Source organism: Puma concolor, chromosome B3 (genome assembly GCF_028749965.1).
Source record: "Puma concolor isolate L17-30 chromosome B3, mPumCon1.1.hap2, whole genome shotgun sequence".
In the NCBI taxonomy this organism is placed as follows: domain Eukaryota; kingdom Metazoa; phylum Chordata; class Mammalia; order Carnivora; family Felidae; genus Puma; species Puma concolor.
This window is the reverse complement of record NC_141672.1, coordinates 29,660,916-29,681,328: the sequence shown is the minus strand read 5'-3', so window position 1 is coordinate 29,681,328 and position 20,413 is coordinate 29,660,916. Positions and strand designations below refer to the sequence as shown.

Genomic DNA, 20,413 nt, shown 5'->3' with positions numbered 1-20,413 from the left:
CCTTCTCTCTCTCTCTCTCTCTCTCTCTGCTTCTCCCCTGCTCACTCTTTCTCGCAAAGATAAATAATCAAATTAAATTTTTTTCTAATGTATTCTTTTTCTCTAAAAAAGAACCATGATTTTTCTTGTACAGAGCAGTTTAAAAAGCAATATACAAACCTTTGGCAATGATCTGCAGACCAGGAGAAATGAAACACACATGGGCTCAGTCTCTGGCAATTATGAAATCAAACATTACATTTTGCTTCACACATTCTAAGACTTTCACATACAGTATCATGTTTCATCCTCTATGAGAGACTTTTACCATGTTACACACAAGAACTCTGAGACCTAGAAAAATAAAAAAAACTTGCCTAAGGCTACAGAACTAGTTAATGAAGCCAGAGGTAGAACTCTGATTATACCTCACCACCATGCTGCTTCTCACCTTTGAGCTCCACATTTGGAATTGGTCAAAGCTCTGTCACTTATTAGAGAGTAAACTTCGTGGCTTCATATTCTCCAAGCCTCAAGTTCTTCCTTTGCAATATTTGAAACATAATCCCAGTGTTTTGTGAACATGCTGAATTTTGTATGTAAAGCATTTGGGCATTGATAAAGCATAGCTGTTATATGTATAAATAAAACGCTGGGCATCTTTGAACCTTATGCTGCTTCAAGGGTCACATTCAAAAAGTTGGCTTTTAGTATCTACTAAGTTTGAAACCCATGCATTCCCTACCATACAGCAGTTCCACTCCCAGGTATATACTTCACTGAAAAGCACATATATGTCCATCAAACAATAGGTTCTTGAATGTTCATAGCACTACAGTCCCAATCTGAGAACTATCAAATGCCCATTGATAGTAAAATTGACAAATCCTTTCCTATCACAAAATGGAATAGCATTAAGCAGTGATAATAGACCATCTGCAACCACGCCTAACGATATACATGAATCTCAAAAACATCATGTTGGGCCAAAGCGGAAAGCACTAAAGACGACGCATGGAAGGATTCATTTCCATAAAATAACCCATTTTGTTGGAGTAGGATAGAGTACCTGTGGGGGCAGGGGAGGTGCTTAGAGCAGGAATGAGGGTAGCTGCTGGAGTGCTGGTGATGTTTCTGGATTCGTGTGCTTGGTTACACGGGAACGTTCCGGTTGTGAAAATTTCCGACTCTTAGGGTCGGTCTGAGCGCTTTTTGTGTGTACGTTATAATGTACTGAACATTAAAAACCAAAAAAACCCACCCCCCCCCAAAAAAAAAACCAAAAAAAAACAAGCAGCCCTTTTCCCTGAAGGGGCTGGAATTTTTGGAATTCTGCCTAAGCTCATTAGGCTATGGTTTCACCACGAATCAATTACCCAACAATTTTCACTTCAAGTGACAATGGCCAGAGGGAGACAAGTGTTCTGAAGGCGGGTTCGACGCTACACCCAGATTTCAGGACGCCCTGCGCGCGCACCGCCCAGGCCCCGGAGAACGACCTGCTGCTTTTCCTTGAGACGAGTCCCGGGCGTGCGGTCCACGGGTCTGAAGCGCCCTGACGCCTCCTGACGCGGCTCCACCACCTACCGTCGGGTGCCGGGGGACGCCTGATCCCTTCGGGCCTCCAGCGCGCTCTCCACGGCCTAGACGCGACTGCAGCCGAGCGCTATACGCGGATCTGGGCAGGGATGGCGACTGGGATCCTGGTGCCCGCGGGCCGCTGCGCGTGGGACGAGCCCGTGAGCATCACCGTGCGCGGCCTCTCCCCGGCACAGCCCGTCACGCTGCGCGCGTCCCTGCGCGACGAGAAGGGCGTGCTCTTCCGGGCCCACGCGCGGTATCAAGCGGACGCCGGCGGCCTCCTGGACCTGGCGCGCGCGCCCGCGCTGGGCGGCAGCTTCACGGGGCTCGAGCCCATGGGGCTGCTCTGGGCCTTGGAGCCCGAGAAGCCTTTTTGGCGGTTTGTGAAGCGGGACGTGCAGACGCCCTTCGCGGTGGAGCTGGAGGTGCTCGAGGGCCACGAGCCCGACGCCGGGCCGCTCCTGGGCCGGGCAGTGCTGGAGCGCGACTTCCTGCGGCCGGGGATGCGGCGGGTGCCGGTGCGCGCGGGCCGGGTGCGCGGCACGCTCTTCCTGCCGCCTGGTGAGTGCTAGGCACGCGGGACAGGGTGCCCTGGTGGCCGTGGTTTCCGGTACTGCTTTAGGGAGAATTTAGGTCGTCCCTAAGGACAGAGAAGCTGATGATTGCTAAACCAGTGCACAAACCGGGGTGTGTATTTTGAGATGTTGGGCTCTGTGTTACGCGTTTTGCTGGCATTATCTCTTTTAATCTCCGTAATATCTCAATGAGGTGGGTATTGTTCCGAAGGTAAAAACAAAAACAAAAACAAAAAAAAATGGGTAGGCATGTTGTCCACCTTGCAATTAAAAACTACTCTGTAGATCTCATCAGCCCGACTGGTCTTAGGGAAAATGATAACGATCAAGGAAGGATTGCCATGTCATCCTTCTCTAGTGTCCTGGGTGCATTAGGCGTTTTCCCCACTTCTTCATGCCCCTCGGTGCCACAGGTCACACTTAAGACTCCCCTGCTTTTCTCACCTGAAGTCATCTCTGGGTATTTATTTTTCTTTCCTCTCTCTGGATAGACATCTGAAATATCAGTACACACACACACACACACACACACACACACACACACACACACACGAAAGCCAAGGGTCGATGCAACCCAACATAAAGCTTTATTTCAAGATTCTTAATTTTATGTCCAATACCCTAACAGGACACTGTGTATCAACACTGTCTGAAACATGAAATTCCTCCTTCCATGCTGCAGTCATTAATGACAGACTTTGTTACTCTCCTGACAACCAAAAATTCTTAGAATCTTGTGGATAATTTATAGAATCGTATGGAGGATAAACTCATCACTGAGAAGGTACTTTGTAGATTTTCCTCTTTCCAAGGTACTTGTGTTCCTTTGCAGTAGTAACTTGGGGAGCAGATTTTTGCCTTTGATTCATAGGAACCCACTAAGTAATTTAGAAAGATCTCTAAAAGGAAAACAAATTCATTAAATGTATAATGCCTTTCCTTTATATTATTCTATTCTCTAGGACCTGGACCTTTCCCAGGGATCATTGACATCTTTGGAATTGGAGGGGGCCTGTTGGAATACAGAGCCAGCCTTCTGGCTGGTCATGGCTTTGCCACGTTGGCGCTAGCTTATTACAATTTTGAAGATCTTCCCGAGGAATTGGATAGCATAAACCTGACCTACTTTGAAGAAGCCGTGTGCTACATGCTTCAACACTCCCAGGTTCTCCTAATGTCTTTTATTGTATCATTCTTTCCAGAAATACATCCAGAGATGGTGTCACTTTGCACTCACCTGTACCAGGTGCCCTGATGCTGCTCTAGTCTTCCTTCACAGAGATTTCTTTTGGAGACTTCCTTGGCTTTAGGTGCCTATTTACACTTTCTCTGTCAGATGGCTTAGTAATGCGGAATTAATCATAAAATCCATATGAGATTTTATTTAAAGGAATTATTCAGGGACATTAAAATTCCTCTTGTTATGCAAATGGGGTTTCTAATTTGTTAGTTTTGCATGCTTTTTTCAATTAAGTTTCTTTTAATGTTTATTTATTTATTTTGAGAAAGAGAGCAAGCAGGGGAGGGACAGAGAGAGGGGGAGAAAGAGAATCCCAAGCAGGCTCCCTGTTGTTAGTGCAGAGCCCAACATGTGGCTCCAACTCACAAATCATGAGATCGTGACCTGAGCCAAGATCAAGAGTTGGATGCTCAACTGGCTGAGCCATCCAGGAGCCCCTTTAATTAAGTTTTGTAATTTTAATTCCAGTATAGTTAACATACAGTGTTATATTATTTTCAGGTGTGCAGTATAGTGATTCAAGGCCCATCACAACTGCAGCCTTAATCCCCAGCGCCTATTTAACTCCACCCACCTTCCCCTCTGGTAACCATCAGTTTGTTCTCTGTAGTTAAGAGTCTGTTGATTTCCCTCCCTCTCTTTTTCCCTTTGCTCATTTTGATTTTTAAATTCCACCTATGAGTGAAATTCTATGGTATTTGTCATTCTCTGACTGACTTATTTCACTTAGCATTATACTCTCTAGTTCTATCCATGGGGTTACAAATGGCAAGATTTCATTCTTTTTTATGGCTCAATTATGTCTATCTATCTACATGCATACACATGCGCGCGCGCGCACACACACACACACACACACCACATTTTTATCCATTCATCTATCATGCGTACTTGGGGTGATTCCTAATTTGGCTATTGTAAACAATGCTGCAGTAAACATAGGGGTGCATGTATCCCTTTGAATTCATGTTTTTGCATTTTTTGGGTAAATACCCAGTAGTGCAAATACTGGATTGTAGGATAGTTCTATTTTTAACTTTTTGAGGAACCTCCATACTGTTTTCCACAGTAGGTACACGAGTTTGCATTCCCGTATATGTGTGTTCCTTTTTCTCCACATCCATGCCAACACTTGTTTCTTGTGTTACTGATTTTAGCCACTCTAACAGGTGTGAGGTGATATCTCATTATAGTTTTGATTTGCATTTCCCTGATGATGAGTGATGTTGAGCATGTTTTCATATGTGTGTTGGCTTGTATGTCTTCCTCTTCTTCTTTTTTTTTTTTTTTTTTGGCGTGTATGTCTTCTCTGAAAAAATGCCTATTCATGTCTTCTGCCCATTTTTCTTTCTTTCTTTCTTTCTTTCTTTCTTTCTTTCTTTCTTTCTTTTTCCTTCCTTCCTTCCTTCCTTCCTTCCTTCCTTCCTTCCTTCCTTCACTGTTTTTAAGTAGGCTCCATGCCCACTGTGGGTCTTGAACTCAGGACCCTGAGATTAAGAGTCATATGCTCTACTGACTGAACTGGCTAGGTGCCCCTGCCCATCTATTAATTTGATTATTTGGTTTTTTGCATGTTGGGTTTTATACATTCTTTCTATATTTTAGATACTACCCTTTATAAGATATGTAATTTGCAAATATCTTCTCCCATCCCTTAGGTTACCTTTTAGTTTTGTTGTTTGTTTCCTTCACTGGAATCTTTTTATTTTGATTTTTTAATCTTTAACTTACTATGTGTGTTCCCAAATTTTGACCAGAACTTGCTCACGCATTTCAGAAGCTAAGAACTACTTAATTTGATTCTGAAGTCTTACTTTGTTTCTATAGAGTTAATTATTTGGTAGTGTATTTAGATGGTGTTTGATGAATCTTTCACTTAATAGAACAGAACTTGATTCCACACAGTTAGATACCTTGGCCCATTGAGACTTGATTGTGCCTACCTGAATGTGGACCTGAATTTCACAGGCTCCATGATTGGGCATTCTCTAGTGGATGATTCTCTGGAACATTTGTAAATGATTCCCAGACTTGCCAGTGAGGTTAATCTTTGATTGCCATGAAAAAAAAAAAAAAAAAAAAGAATTGTTTGCCATGTGTTCAGCCAGATATGTTTAATATGGGAAAGAGGTTGAGGTTGAAGTTGAGCTGAAGTTGATACTCTTGTGGCCAATTCACAAATTAAAGGTAGCAGCATCTCTAGTTACATTCCATTTTCTTTTAATAGGTAATACCTTTATTTATTTACTTTTTGAAACTAATCTCTATGCCCAATGTGGGGCTTGAACACAGGACCCTAAGATCAAGAGTCATGTGCTCTACCCACTGACCCAGCCAGATGCCCATTTTCTTCCTTCCTTCCTTCCTTCCTTCCTTCCTTCCTTCCTTCCTTCCTTCCTTTCTTTCTTTCTTTCTTTCTTTCCTTTTTTTTTTTTTTTTGTCAACCTCTAATAGGACAGCTACTTCTTATTTTTCCTCTACCCTCAGCTTCACTAAGACTGAAAGTATGAACACTCACTAGGTGAGCTGCTATTGACGAAAAATGCTGCCATCATTGTAGAACATTTTTCTATTAGATACATTCTTGATGCTTCTTTCTTCTTTTCTTCCAGGTAAAGGGCCCAGGCATTGGGCTTCTGGGCATTTCTTTAGGGGCTGATATTTGTCTCTCCATGGCCTCATTTTTAAAGAACATCTCAGCCACAGTTTCCATCAATGGATCTGGGTTAAGTGGAAACAAACCTATATACTACAAGCAGACTTGCATCCCTTCATTGGGCTATGATCTGAGGAGAATCAAGGTCACTTTCTCAGGCCTCCTGGACATTGTGGATACACGGAATGATACTGTAGGAGGCTATGAGAACCCCAGCATGATTCCAATTGAGAAGGCCCAAGGGCCCATCCTCTTCATCGTGGGTCAGGATGACCATAACTGGAGGAGTGAGGTATATGCCCAAATAGCCTCTGAACGGTTACAGGCCCATGGAAAGGAAAAACTTAAGATCATCTCTTATCCTGGGACTGGGCATTACATTGAGCCTCCTTACTTCCCCCTGTGCCCAGCTTCTGTGCATAAATTATTGAACAAACCTGTGCTCTGGGGTGGGGAGCCCAGGGCTCATTCTAAGGCCCAGGAAGATGCTTGGAAACAAATTCTAACCTTTTTCTGCAAACATCTTGGAGGTCCCCAGAATATAGCTTCTCCCAAATTGTAATGTGTTGGGTCTGTTGTCTACACGAGAAATTCAAGGTCAGATTCTGGTGTTTAATAATCATATGTGAATTGGTTGTCCCCTGGATAACATTAAATTCATGTCATGGGTATTAATGATGTGTTTTAGGTAACAATTTGAATAAATTATTTTTTCATTAATTTTACTAATGTAATACATGCATATTACAGAAGATTCAGTTAGATGTATACAACACACACACACAAATAAAAAGCATTCCCTGTTAAAATTTATGTTTTCTTCCAGATGGTTTTTACTTACCACTTTGAGCTGTGGATGAAATTTAAAGTTGAATAAATACTAGGTTACTTTTTTTTATCTCTGGGAGAATTGCCATCCAATGTTTGCTACTGGTTCAAATACTGGTAGCAGGGTAGAATTTTCATTGGCCAAAACTGTATAGAGAGGTGTTGATATGAGGATAGCCAGACTGACCTTTTCCTCACAGATATCAGAGATGAATTCTTTGGGAGGAGGAGTTGAGGTAAGAAGGGGAGCATCTGTCCCAAGAATAGTTAAGTCTAAGCTCTGTTCCAAGGATGAATGACTGTGACTTATTTTCCTGCTTCCTGGCTTTAAGAATAGAGTTTGGAGGGGTGCCTGGGTGGCTCAGTCGGTTAAGCATCCGACTTCGGCTCAGGTCATCTCACAGTTCACAGATTCAAGCTCCGCATCAGGCTCTGTGCTGACAGCTCAGAGCCTGGAATCAGCTTCCGATTCTGTGTCCCTCTCTCTCTCTCTGCCCCTCCCCCCCTCAAAAATAAATAAACATTAAAAAAAAAGAATAGTTTGGAAAATCATAGTGTGACATTCTTAGAGGCATCATTCCTCATTTTCCTGACATCAGGGCTACAAAGCATTGCATAAATGTATTTGAAGAAATAAGGGTTGAGAATTTTCCAGAACTGATAAGGACATCAAGCCACAATTCAAGAAGCACTATGTCTTAGCGTGGGCTGTTGTAACAAAATACCATAGGCTGGATGGCTGAAACAACAAGATACTTATCTCATTCTGGAGGCTGGGAAGTCCAAGATCAATGTTCCAGCAGATTTAGTTCCTGATAAGGGCTTTTATCTGGCTTACAGATGGCTGACTTCGCCTTGTGTTTTCATGTGGCAGAGAAAGTGAGGTCTGGTTTCTCTTCCTCTTTTTAGAAGGGCACTAATTCCATCATGGGGGGGGGGTCTCACTTTCATGCCCTTATTTATTTATTTTTTATTTATTTATATTAAATATAATTTATTGTCAAGTTGGTTTCCATACAACACCCAGTGGTCACCCCAACAAAGTGCCTCCTCAGTGCCCATCACCCACTTTCCCCTCTCCCCCACCCCTCATCAACCCTCAGTTTGTTCTCAGTATTTAAGAGTCTCTTATGGGGGCGCCTGGGTGGCTCAGTCGGTTGAGCGTCTGACTTTGGCTCAGGTCATGATCTCACAGTTCGTGGACCTTCTCCCTGGCTACTTGGGCTTGGATCCAAGAGAGCAAGGCAAAATTGCATGCCATTCTTTTGATCTAGTCTTGGAAGCTACATGGCATCACTCTTGCCCTACTCTCTTGGTCAAGACAGTCACAAAGACCCACCCAAGTTCAAGGAGAACATAGAGTTCACCTCTGAAAAAGGGGAGTGGCAAGATTCTAGAAGAATGTGGGATGGGAAACATTGTAACCATTTTTTGAAAATCTGCCCCATGAGTTACCTTTATTTTCCATAAGAAAACTTGAATTAGTAACTACAAAGCCTCCTCAATCTGCTTCCTAGATGAAAAATATTAGGAGTCCAAAGTTCTTTTTTTTCTTAATTTTTATTTATTTTTGAGAGAGAGTCAGATAGAGCATGAGCAGGGGAGGGGCAGAGTGAGAGGGAGACACAGAATCCAAAGCAGGCTCCAGGCTCTGAGCTGTCAGCACAGAGCCCGATGTAGGGCTTGAACCCATAGACCATGAGATCATGACCTGAGCCAAAGTCAGACGTTTAACTCACTGAGCCACCCAGGTGCCGCCCTCCCCCTTTTTTGGGCATTTTTTTCTGTTTTAGTTCAAATTTGTACTTCTACCAGAACAATTCTCTTAAGAACTATGTGGGTTTCCTAAAAACCTTAGTGAGATTCACCTTATTAGATAAAACATACCACTAGAAGTCTATTTGAGATAAGAACTTCCCTACCTGGGGCTTCCTGTGAGGATGCTGCAGGATAATACTCTTTTAATTTTTTTTTCAACGTTTATTTATTTTTGGGACAGAGAGAGACAGAGCATGAACGGGGGAGGGGCAGAGAGAGAGGGAGACACAGAATCGGAAACAGGCTCCAGGCTCTGAGCCATCAGCCCAGAGCCCGACGCGGGGCTCGAACTCACGGACCGTGAGATCGTGACCTGGCTGAAGTCGGACGCTTAACCGACTGCGCCACCCAGGCGCCCCAGGATAATACTCTTAAGATTTGTAGAAGCTCTGTTATTTGATAGGATCTGCTAGGGACACCTTAAAATCTTCAGAGGGCCTTTTGTCAGTCTGAAATGTTCCATGAAGCGCTACCTTGAATCTCTCTGAGGTCTTTACAACGATCTTCCACAGACCCATTCCAGGTTTGACTTTGATCTGAGGTCCTGTCTTACTTAAAGACTAATTAACACATGGGAAGGCTGGGAAGGAGAAACAGTATTATTGTCAAACTTGGCAAGTCCTGCTTCCTTCATATTTAACAGAGCATTCTTTAATTTGTCCTCTTGCATTTTATCACAGGCAGCAAGAAGAAGCCGGGTGGCCCTGTGGGTATTCTGCTGGGAAATCACCTTAGCCAGATTATTGAATTCATTTAGGTATATTTTCCATTTTTCACCTTACTGTGTCATTCTTGCCTTCAGCTTCCAGTCAGTTTTTATTGCTTTCCTTTAGCCCTCAATAATAGTCTCCATGCGGCCCTTTAGGCTTCTTGAAGTCCTTCCAGCTTCCACCTGCCACCTAGTCCTAAAAGCAGTTGTGATTCCTGTATATATAGGTATGTCCACAGGCTGCTTGAGTTTTCTCACAGCGTAATACCGGAGGTTCAAGAATGAATTTCCCAAGAGAGGATGGCAGAAATACATGGCATTTTTTAAGATCTAGCTTTGGAAGTCACATAGTATCATTTCAACTGTACTCTATTGTTTGAGGTGGACACAAAGACCTCAAGTGCAAGGAGAAGTGGCTATAGACCCTCATCTCCTGATAAGGAAAACAGCAAGTTTCCTAGAAGAGCATCTGAGATGGGAGTTCGTGTTGCAGTGATCTTTGGAAAATGCAGTCTTCCCACAGAATTGTTTGTTATGTAGGAAAACTAAAAAGAAAGATAAAGATTAGAAACTTAACCAGCAGGGCGCCTGGGTGGTTCAGTGGGTTAAGAGTCTGTATTTTGGTATGGGCTCAGGTCATGATCTCATGGTTTGTGAGACTGAGCCCCACATTGGGCTCTGTGCAGACAGTGTAGAGCCTGCTTGTGATTCTGTCTCCCTTTCTCTGTCTGCCCCTCCCCCACTTGTGTGTGCAAGGGCACTCTCTCTCTCTCTCTCTCTCTCAAAATAAATAAATAAACATTAAAAAACAAAAAACAAAAAACCTTACCAGCAAGGTGTGTGTGTGTGTGGGGGGGGGGGTGGGTGGGTGGATAGGCTAAATGTGTTGATAGGCATTAAGGAGGGCACTTGATGGGATGAGCGCTGGGTGTTATATGTAAGTGCTGAATCACAAAATTCTACTCCTGAAACCAATACTACACTATATGTTAACTAATTTGAATCTAAATCTAAAAATATGTGTATAAAAAAAGAAAAATATGGGAAAAAACACCTTACCAGTAGCCACAGAAAAAAGATAACCTTCAAAGGAAAAACAATAGATCTAACACCTGACTTAAAAACAGCAATAATGGAAAGGGAAACCACTGGAATAATATCCTCAATGTGATGACAGAAAATACCTGACAACCTAGAAGCCTATAACTAGCAAAATAGATACTGCAGTATGGAAGCATGTATTGTTCATAAAGTTTATTGAAAACAATTTAATGAAATCAAAATAAAATCATTTTTAGAAAAATATGAATTTAGATAATATAGCCTACCTGCAATAATGGAAAAACTAAAGAGTATTCTTCAAGCACAAGGAAAATGATTCTAGGGGAAAGCAAGTAGGTGAAGGAAGAAATGGAATATGATGAAAAGTGTAAATATATAGATAAATCTAAAGAAATATTTACAAATAATATACTATGGGTTTCAAATACACAAAGAATTAAATAGCATATGTAGGAAGGAAATAAGTAGAGGTTATTGCATTTTTCACAAGGTGATACAAATATTAATTTTTATTCAATGTTAATAAATCAGGAAAGTTATTACCATAAGCTAATATAGGAGGCAAATGGAATAATTTTTAAAAATCTAAAAGAAGATAAAAACTATAGAATAAGCAGGAAAGAAAATAAATAATAATTTAAGCTCAAATAGATCAGTAATTACATTAAATGTAATTGCACTATACATTTCAGTAAAGGGCAAGATATCAGGTTCATTTTCCTAGTGTGTTCAACCTTGTGCTCTAAAAAATGCTATAAGATCATATATAGTATTGACTTCCTTCCAGAAAATAAGAGATGGACACCTTAACCTCAAGTGACAGTAGGCACATGTATAGGGTATAAAGTAAACATATAAGGTAACAGAATTATGATAGTTAAAAGTTGTTCTAAGAATTTTTTCAACAAGGAAGAATGAAATAAAATCTCCATGAAAATTAGTCAGTTTAACCAATCTGTTTATTTTTATTTTTTTAATGTTTGTTTGTTTGTTTATTTTTAATATATGAAATGTATTGTCAAATTAGTTTCCATACAACCCCCCAGTGCTCATCCCAAATGATGCCCTGTTCAATGCCCATCACCTATCCTTCCCTCCCTCCCACCCCCCCATCAACCCTCAGTTTGTTCTCAGCTTTTAAGAGTCTCTTATGCTTTGGCTCTCTCCCACTCTAACCTCATTTTTTTTTTCTTCCCCTCCCCCATGGGTTTCTCTTAAGTTTCTCAGGATCCACATAAGAGTGAAAACATATTAACCAATCTGTTTAAACTCCATATCTCCTATGTATATTCAAATGGATTTATATTAGGTCTTACTAATATGGCATTTACTTTGTCAAGGTGAAATAAACCTGTGTTTATTCAACCTTTGTTCAAAGGAACTCCAAAAGTAACAGAAAAGCTTTTTTTTCTCTCCTGTTGTTGCCTTCAGTCATCCCACTTCACTCCACAAATATTTATGGGAAGCCTACAGTGTGGCAGGGAATGTTCTAAGCTCCTGGCAAAGATGAACAAAGATAACGAAGTCTTTGCTGTCAAAAGCATTTACTCTAGTTTGGAGGTAAGAAAATAAAATGATGAATGGTGTGAAGAATAAAAAATATAAGATGAGAGCCTGAGGGAGGTGATACCATTTAAGATATCTATTTAGGGGCGCCTGGGTGGCGCAGTCGGTTAAGCGTCCGACTTCAGCCAGGTCACGATCTCGCGGTCCGTGAGTTCGAGCCCCACGTCAGGCTCTGGGCTGATGGCTCAGGGCCTGGAGCCTGTTTCCGATTCTGTGTCTCCCTCTCTCTCTGCCCCTCCCCCGTTCATGCTCTGTCTCTCTCTGTCCCAAAAATAAATAAACGTTGAAAAAAAAATTAAAAAAAAAAGGTATCTATTTAAAGACTGGTGAGAGAAGGCATATTCGAATAGGTAGTGTTTGAGCAGAGACTTGATTGAAGATGAAAGAGTGAGTGGAACTTCAGGCTGAGGGAATTTAAATAGTCAATGATATGAATAGTCATTTCCCCAGAGAAAATATACAAACTGCCAATAAGCACATGAAACGATGCTCAGTACCATTAGGCATCAGGAAAATACAAATTAAAGTCACAATGAGATACCACTTCTTACCCACTAGAATTGCTATAATAAAATAGACAGAGCGACGCCAGGCTGGCTAAGTAGGTAGAACATGTGACTCTTGATGGTGGGGTCGGGAGTTCTAGCCCCATGTTGGAGTGGAACCTACTTTTTAAAAAAAGATAAAAACAAGTGTTAGTGAGGATGTGGAGAAGAGGAACCCTCATACACTGCTGTTGGGATTGTACATGGTGCAGCTACTTGGAAAGTCTGGCTTTTCCAAAGGGTTAAATACAGAATTGCAATGACCAGCAATTCCAGACCTAGATTATATCCAAGAAAAGCAAAAATATACATATGCATAAAAACTTGCACATGAGTACTCACAGCAGAAATATTCACAATAGCCAAGAAATATTGGCAATATTCACAACAGCCAAGAAGCAGATACAACCCAAGTGTAAATCATTCAACAGAAAATTAATTTAGTACAGCATATCCACAAAACAGAATATTGTCTTGCAATAAAGTAAGTACTGATACATACTACAATATAAACCTTGAAAACATTATGTGAAGTGAATGAAGCTGGTCACAAAAGACCACTATTGTATGAGTCCATACAATATCCAGAATATCCAGAATAACCAAATCAATAGAGACAGATAGTAGGTAAAATATATCAATAGAGACAGATAGTACGTAAGTGGTTGCTTAGGGCTGGGAGTGGAGACACCTGGGCGGAAATGGAGAGTGATGCTAAGAGGTACAGGGTTTCTTTTTGGGGTGATGAAATTGTTCTTGAATTAGTAGTGGTGCTGGTTGCACAACCTTGTGAATATACTAAAACCACTGAATTGTATACTTTAAATAAGTATACATTTAAATAAGTATACATTGTATGGTATGATCTACAAATCATACTACACAGAGATGTTATTCTTTTAAGTAGAATATACTCATAAGATTTGCATTTAGTGGTGCCTTGGTGGCTCAGTCCATTAAGCGTCCAACTCTTGATATCGGTTCATATCATAACCTCAAATTTCTAAACATCACGCCCCATGTCTGGCTCTGTGCTGACAGGTTGGAGCCTGCGTGGTGATTCTCTCTCTTCCTCTTTCTCTGCCCCTCCTCAGTTCCTGAGCATGTATTCTCTCACTCTGAAAATAAACAAGTAAACATTAAAAAAAAAAAAGATTTGCATTCAGCTAAATAAAAACTTAACTTTGATCAAGAAAAAAAATAAATGTATTATGTAAGATTCAAAAATTGGTAAAAGTAAAAAATATTGTTCAAAGATACAAACACAATAAAATTATAAAGAAAGCTAAAAGGTTAATAGACACAAAATTGAAGATGGTGATTACCTTTGATTGGGATCAGGGTGCAGCACACAGGGGCTTCAGAAGTAAAGACAATGTTTTATGACTACTACTAGATAATGGTCATTATTTTTCCTTAAAGTCTCACATATTTTTCAATTATTCTTCTGATGTACTCAACATTTAACTTTTAGGGGCGCCTGGGTGGCGCAGTCGGTTGAGCGTCCGACTTCAGCCAGGTCACGATCTCGCGGTCCGTGAGTTCGAGCCCCGCGTCGGGGTCTGGGCTGATGGCTCAGAGCCTGGAGCCTGTTTCCGATTCTGTGTCTCCCTCTCTCTCTGCCCCTCCCCCGTTCATGCTCTGTCTCTCTCTGTCCCAAAAATAAATAAACGTTGAAAAAAAAAATTAAAAAAAAAAATTTAACTTTTAAAAAAATCAATACAGATTTAAAAAGAAAGAAAACTCCAGAAGAATTGCCTGCCTTAGGTTAGGACCCTCTGTGTTCCTTGCACATCTTCGTTGCCCACCAGTATTTAGAACCACATTAGGCATCCCGAACTGATTCACATAAAGGGAGCAGTGTAGGTCTATTCCAAGGGATGGGTGCAAATGTACTTCTGTAGTGTTTATCTGATATGCGATAACCTATCTACTTTATATTTCTACTACATTTTTCCATTTTGCTCTTTTATGACAGAAGTTAATGATATAGACTTCAAGAAGAGTCACTTGTCTCTACTTTTTCTGAGCTCCTTACCCAGCTTCTCAAATGTATTACTGAGATCTTCTTAGCTAGACTGATTTCCCCTGACCATTCTTACCCAACATAAGACAGCTTAAGATGACTCCCTGGGTGTATTTCATGTCTTAAATCGGTCTGAACCCAATATACTTACATACCACAGCAACAATATACAAATACTAAACCAGTTTCATTTCAAAAAAGAGCAACAGATAATGGTCTTCAGTAAGTAATACTTCCTTTCTGATGCTGGTTCTTTCGGAAAACCTTACTAATCAGATGAATATGGACCAGTAATTTAAATTCTGTACACATATTCATTATAATCTCATAAATTAGTGATGTGCTACAGATTGTTAGGCTTTGGGTCTTTTTGTGGTTTTCCTGAGATTCTTCTGCATAAAATCATTCACTAGCATTGCAATTCCTCTACATCTTTTTTTTCTAAATTTTTATTTTATTTTTTAAAAAATAAACACTCAACACCCAACATGGGGCTCAAACTCACAACCCTGATATCAAGAATTATATGCTGTACTGACTGAGCCAGCAGGAAATCCTACCTCTTCCATTTTATCTTAAGATTTTATTTTATTTCATTTTAATATTTATTTATTTTTGAGGGCAGGGGCAGAGAGAGAGGGAGACAGAGGATCTGAAGCAGGCTCATTGCTGACAGCAGAGAGCCAGATGAGGGGCTCAAACTCAAGAATGGCGAGACCCTGACCTAAGCCAAAGTCAGACGCTTAACTGACTGAGCCACCCAGGCACGTCTCTTAAGATTGTATTGTATTGTATTGTATTGTATTGTATTGTATTGTATTGTATTGTATTGTATTGGAGAAATAATTTTTATTTTATTTTATTTTATTTTTAATTTACATCCAAATTAGTTAGCATATAGTGCAACAATGATTTCAGGAGTAGATTCCTTAATGCCCCTTACCCATTTAGCCCATCCCTCCTCCCACAACCCCTCCCGTATCCCTCAGTTTGTTCTCCATATTTAAGAGTCTCTTATGTTTTGTCCCTCTCCCTGTTTTTAATTATTTTTGTTTTCCTTCCCTTACATTCATCTGTTTTGTGTCTTGAAGTCCTCATATGAGTGAAGTCATATGACATTTGTCTTTCTCTGACTGACCAATCTCGCGTAGCATAATACCCTCCAGTTCCATCCACGTAGTTGCAAATGACAAGATTTCATTCTTTTTGACTGCTGAGTAATACTCCATTGTGTGTATATATATATATATATATATATATATATATATATATATATATATACCACATCTTCTTTATCCATTCATCCATCGATGGACATTTGGGCTCTTTCCATACTTTGGCTATTGTTGATAGTGCTGCTATAAACATGGGGGTGCATGTGTCCCTTTATCCCTGTGTCCCTTGGATAAATGCCTAGTAGTGCAATTGCTAGGTCATAGGGTAGTTCTATTTTTAGTTTTTTGAGGAACCTCCATCCTGTTTTCCAGAGTGGCTGCACCAGTTTGCATTCCCACCAGCAGTGCAAAAGAGATCCTCTTCCTGCTCATCCTTGCCAACACCTGTTGTTGTCTGGGTTGTTAATGTTAGCCATTCTTTTTTTTTTTTTTTTTTTTTTTTTATTTATTTTTTTTTTTATTTATATATGAAATTTATTGTCAAATTGGTTTCCATACAACACCCAGTGCTCATCCCAAAAGGTGCCCTCCTCAATACCCATCACCCACCCTCTCCTCCCTCCCACCCCCCATCAACCCTTAGTTTGTTCTCAGTTCTCAACAGTCTCTTATGCTTTGGCTCTCTCCCACTCTAACCTCTTTTTTTTTTTTTTCCTTCCCCTCCTCCATGGGTTCCTGTTAAGTTTCTCAGGATCCACATAAGAGTGAAACCATATGGTATCTGTCTTTCTCTGTATGGCTTATTTCACTTAGCATCACACTCTCCAGTTCCATCCACGTTGCTACAAAAGGCCATATTTCATTTTTTCTCATTGCCACGTAGTATTCCATAGTGTATATAAACCACAATTTCTTTATCCATTCATCAGTTGATGGACATTTAGGCTCTTTCCATAATTTGGCTATTGTTGAGAGTGCTGCTATGAACATTGGGGTACAAGTGCCCCTATGCATCAGTACTCCTGTGTCCCTTGGATAAATTCCTAGCAGTGCTATTGCTGGGTCATAGGGTAGGTCTATTTTTAATTTTCTGAGGAACCTCCACACTGCTTTCCAGAGCGGCTGCACCAGTTTGCATTCCCACCAACAGTGCAAGAGGGTTCCCGTTTCTCCACATCCTCTCCAGCATCTATAGTCTCCTGATTTGTTCATTTTGGCCACTCTGACTGGCGTGAGGTGATACCTGAGTGTGGTTTTGATTTGTATTTCCCTGATAAGGAGCGACGCTGAACATCTTTTCATGTGCCTGTTGGCCATCCGGATGTCTTCTTTAGAGAAGTGTCTATTCATGTTTTCTGCCCATTTCTTCACTGGGTTATTTGCTTTTCGGGTGTGGAGTTTGGTGAGCTCTTTATAGATTTTGGATACTAGCCCTTTGTCCGATATGTCATTTGCAAATATCTTTTCCCATTCCGTTGGTTGCCTTTTAGTTTGGTTGGTTGTTTCCTTTGCTGTGCAGAAGCTTTTTATCTTCATAAGGTCCCAGTAATTCACTTTTGCTTTTAATTCCCTTGCCTTTGGGGATGTGTCGAGTAAGAGATTGCTACGGCTGAGGTCAGAGAGGTCTTTTCCTGCTTTCTCCTCTAAGGTTTGGATGGTTTCCTGTCTCACATTCAGGTCCTTTATCCATTTTGAGTTTATTTTTGTGAATGGTGTGAGAAAGTGGTCTAGTTTCAACCTTCTGCATGTTGCTGTCCAGTTCTCCCAGCACCATTTGTTAAAGAGACTGTCTTTTTTCCATTGGATGTTCTTTCCTGCTTTGTCAAAGATGAGTTGGCCATACGTTTGTGGGTTTAGTTCTGGGGTTTCTATTCTATTCCATTGGTCTATGTGTCTGTTTTTGTGCCAATACCATGCTGTCTTGATGATGACAGCTTTGTAGTAGAGGCTAAAGTCTGGGATTGTGATGCCTCCTGCTTTGGTCTTCTTCTTCAAAATTACTTTGGCTATTCGGGGCCTTTTGTGGTTCCATATGAATTTTAGCATTGCTTGTTCTAGTTTCGAGAAGAATGCTGGTGCAATTTTGATTGGGATTGCATTGAATGTGTAGATAGCTTTGGGTAGTATTGACATTTTGACAATATTTATTCTTCCAATCCATGAGCAGGGAATGTCTTTCCATTTCTTTAAATCTTCTTCAATTACCTTCATAAGCTTTCTATAGTTTTCAGCATACAGATCCTTTACATCTTTGGTTAGATTTATTCCTAGGTATTTTATGCTTCTTGGTGCAATTGTGAATGGGATCAGTTTCTTTATTTGTCTTTCTGTTGCTTCGTTGTTAGTGTATAAGAATGCAACTGATTTCTGTACATGGATTTTGTATCCTGCAACTTTGCTGAATTCATGTATCAGTTCTAGCAGACTTTTGGTGGAGTCTATCGGATTTTCCATGTATAATATCATGTCATCTGCAAAAAGCGAAAGCTTGACCTCATCTTTGCCAATTTTGATGCCTTTGATTTCCTTTTGTTGTCTGATTGCTGATGCTAGAACTTCCAGCACTATGTTAAACAACAGCGGTGAGAGTGGGCATCCCTGTCGTGTTCCTGATCTCAGGGAAAAAGCTCTCAGTTTTTCCCCATTGAGGATGATGTTAGCTGTGGGCTTTTCATAAATGGCTTTTATGATCTTTAAGTATGTTCCTTCTATCCCAACTTTCTCAAGGGTTTTTATTAAGAAAGGGTGCTGGATTTTGTCAAAGGCCTTTTCTGCATCGATTGACAGGATCATATGGTTCTTCTCTTTTTTTTTGTTAATGTGATGTATCACGTTGATTGATTTGCGAATGTTGAACCAGCCCTGCATCCCAGGAATGAATCCCACTTGATCATGGTGAATAATTCTTTTTATATGCCGTTGAATTTGATTTGCTAGTATCTTATTGAGAATTTTTGCATCCATATTCATCAGGGATATTGGCCTGTAGTTCTCTTTTTTTACTGGGTCTCTGTCTGGTTTAGGAATCAAAGTAATACTGGCTTCATAGAATGAGTCTGGAAGTTTTCCTTCCCTTTCTATTTCTTGGAATAGCTTGAGAAGGATAGGTATTATCTCTGCTTTAAACGTCTGGTAGAACTCCCCTGGGAAGCCATCTGGTCCTGGACTCTTATTTGTTGGGAGATTTTTGATAACCGATTCAATTTCTTCGCTGGTTATGGGTCTGTTCAAGCTTTCTATTTCCTCCTGATTGAGTTTTGGAAGAGTGTGGGTGTTCAGGAATTTGTCCATTTCTTCCAGGTTGTCCAGTTTGTTGGCATATAATTTTTCATAGTATTCCCTGATAATTGTTTGTATCTCTGAGGGATTGGTTGTAATAATTCCATTTTCATTCATGATTTTATCTATTTGGGTCATCTCCCTTTTCTTTTTGAGAAGCCTGGCTAGAGGTTTGTCAATTTTGTTTATTTTTTCAAAAAACCAACTCTTGGTTTCGTTGATCTGCTCTACAGTTTTTTTCGATTCTATATTGTTTATTTCTGCTCTGATCTTTATTATTTCTCTTCTTCTGCTGGGTTTAGGCTGCCTTTGCTGTTCTGCTTCTATTTCCTTTAGGTGTGCTGTTAGATTTTGTATTTGGGATTTTTCTTGTTTCTTGAGATAGGCCTGGATTGCAATGTATTTTCCTCTCAGGACTGCCTTCGCTGCATCCCAAAGCGTTTGGATTGTTGTATTTTCATTTTCGTTTGTTTCCATATATTTTTTAATTTCTTCTCTAATTGCCTGGTTGACCCATTCATTCGTTAGTAGGGTGTTCTTTAACCTCCATGCTTTTGGAGGTTTTCCAGACTTTTTCCTGTGGTTGATTTCAAGCTTCATAGCATTGTGGTCTGAAAGTATGCATGGTATGATTTCAATTCTTGTAAACTTATGAAGGGCTGTTTTGTGACCCAGTATATGATCTATCTTGGAGAACGTTCCATGTGCACTCGAGAAGAAAGTATATTCTGTTGCTTTGGGATGCAGAGTTCTAAATATATCTGTCAAGTCCATCTGATCCAATGTCTCATTCAGGGCCCTTGTTTCTTTATTGACCGTGTGTCTAGATGATCTATCCATTTCTGTAAGTGGGGTGTTAAAGTCCCCTGCAATTACCACATTCTTATCAATAAGGTTGCTTATGTTTATGAGTAATTGTTTTATATATTTGGGGGCTCCGGTATTCGGCGCATAGACATTTATAATTGTTAGCTCTTCCTGATGGATAGACCCTGTCACTATTATATAATGTCCTTCTTCATCTCTTGTTACAGCCTTTAATTTAAAGTCTAGTTTGTCTGATATAAGTATGGCTACTCCAGCTTTCTTTTGGCTTCCAGTAGCATGATAAATAGTTCTCCATCCCCTCACTCTCAATCTAAAGGTGTCCTCAGGTCTAAAATGAGTCTCTTGTAGACAGCAAATAGATGGGTCTTGTTTTTTTATCCATTCTGATACCCTATGTCTTTTGGTTGGAGCATTTAATCCATTTACATTCAGTGTTATTATAGAAAGATACGGGTTTAGAGTCATTGTGATGTCTGTATGTTTTATGCTTGTAGTGATGTCTCTGGTACTTTGTCTCACAGGGTCCCCCTTAGGATCTCTTGTAGGGCTGGTTTAGTGGTGACAAATTCCTTCAGTTTTTGTTTGTTTGGGAAGACCTTTATCTCT

General features: G+C 40.4%; 1 protein-coding gene and 1 non-coding gene across 2 annotated transcripts; one reads left to right on the top strand and one right to left on the bottom strand.

Annotated features, from left to right (window-relative positions):
* Window positions 1-1,386: 1,386 nt before the first annotated feature.
* Window positions 1,387-6,840, top strand: ACOT4 (acyl-CoA thioesterase 4). The gene is made up of 3 exons (XM_025918938.2): window positions 1,387-2,121; window positions 3,098-3,300; window positions 5,988-6,840. Exons 1-3 carry the CDS (start codon window positions 1,668-1,670, stop codon window positions 6,591-6,593), a joined length of 1,263 nt encoding a protein of 420 aa, XP_025774723.2. The 5' UTR covers window positions 1,387-1,667; the 3' UTR covers window positions 6,594-6,840.
* On the bottom strand, window positions 5,865-5,935 carry LOC112856706 (small nucleolar RNA SNORD56). The gene has a single exon (XR_003223252.1). It is a non-coding gene; the product is annotated as a small nucleolar RNA SNORD56 (small nucleolar RNA).
* Window positions 6,841-20,413: the final 13,573 nt, after the last annotated feature.

What these genes read in the sequence shown, in the direction of transcription:
- ACOT4 (XM_025918938.2), top strand. Translation starts at nt 1,668, where the DNA reads ATGGCGACTGGGATCCTGGTGCCCGCGGGCCGCTGCGCGTGGGACGAG. An exon ending in CACGCTCTTCCTGCCGCCTG is followed by an intron (nt 2,122 to 3,097) that starts GTGAGTGCTAGG and finishes TCTATTCTCTAG; the next exon opens with GACCTGGACCTTTCCCAGGG. An exon ending in ACATGCTTCAACACTCCCAG is followed by an intron (nt 3,301 to 5,987) that starts GTTCTCCTAATG and finishes CTTTTCTTCCAG; the next exon opens with GTAAAGGGCCCAGGCATTGG.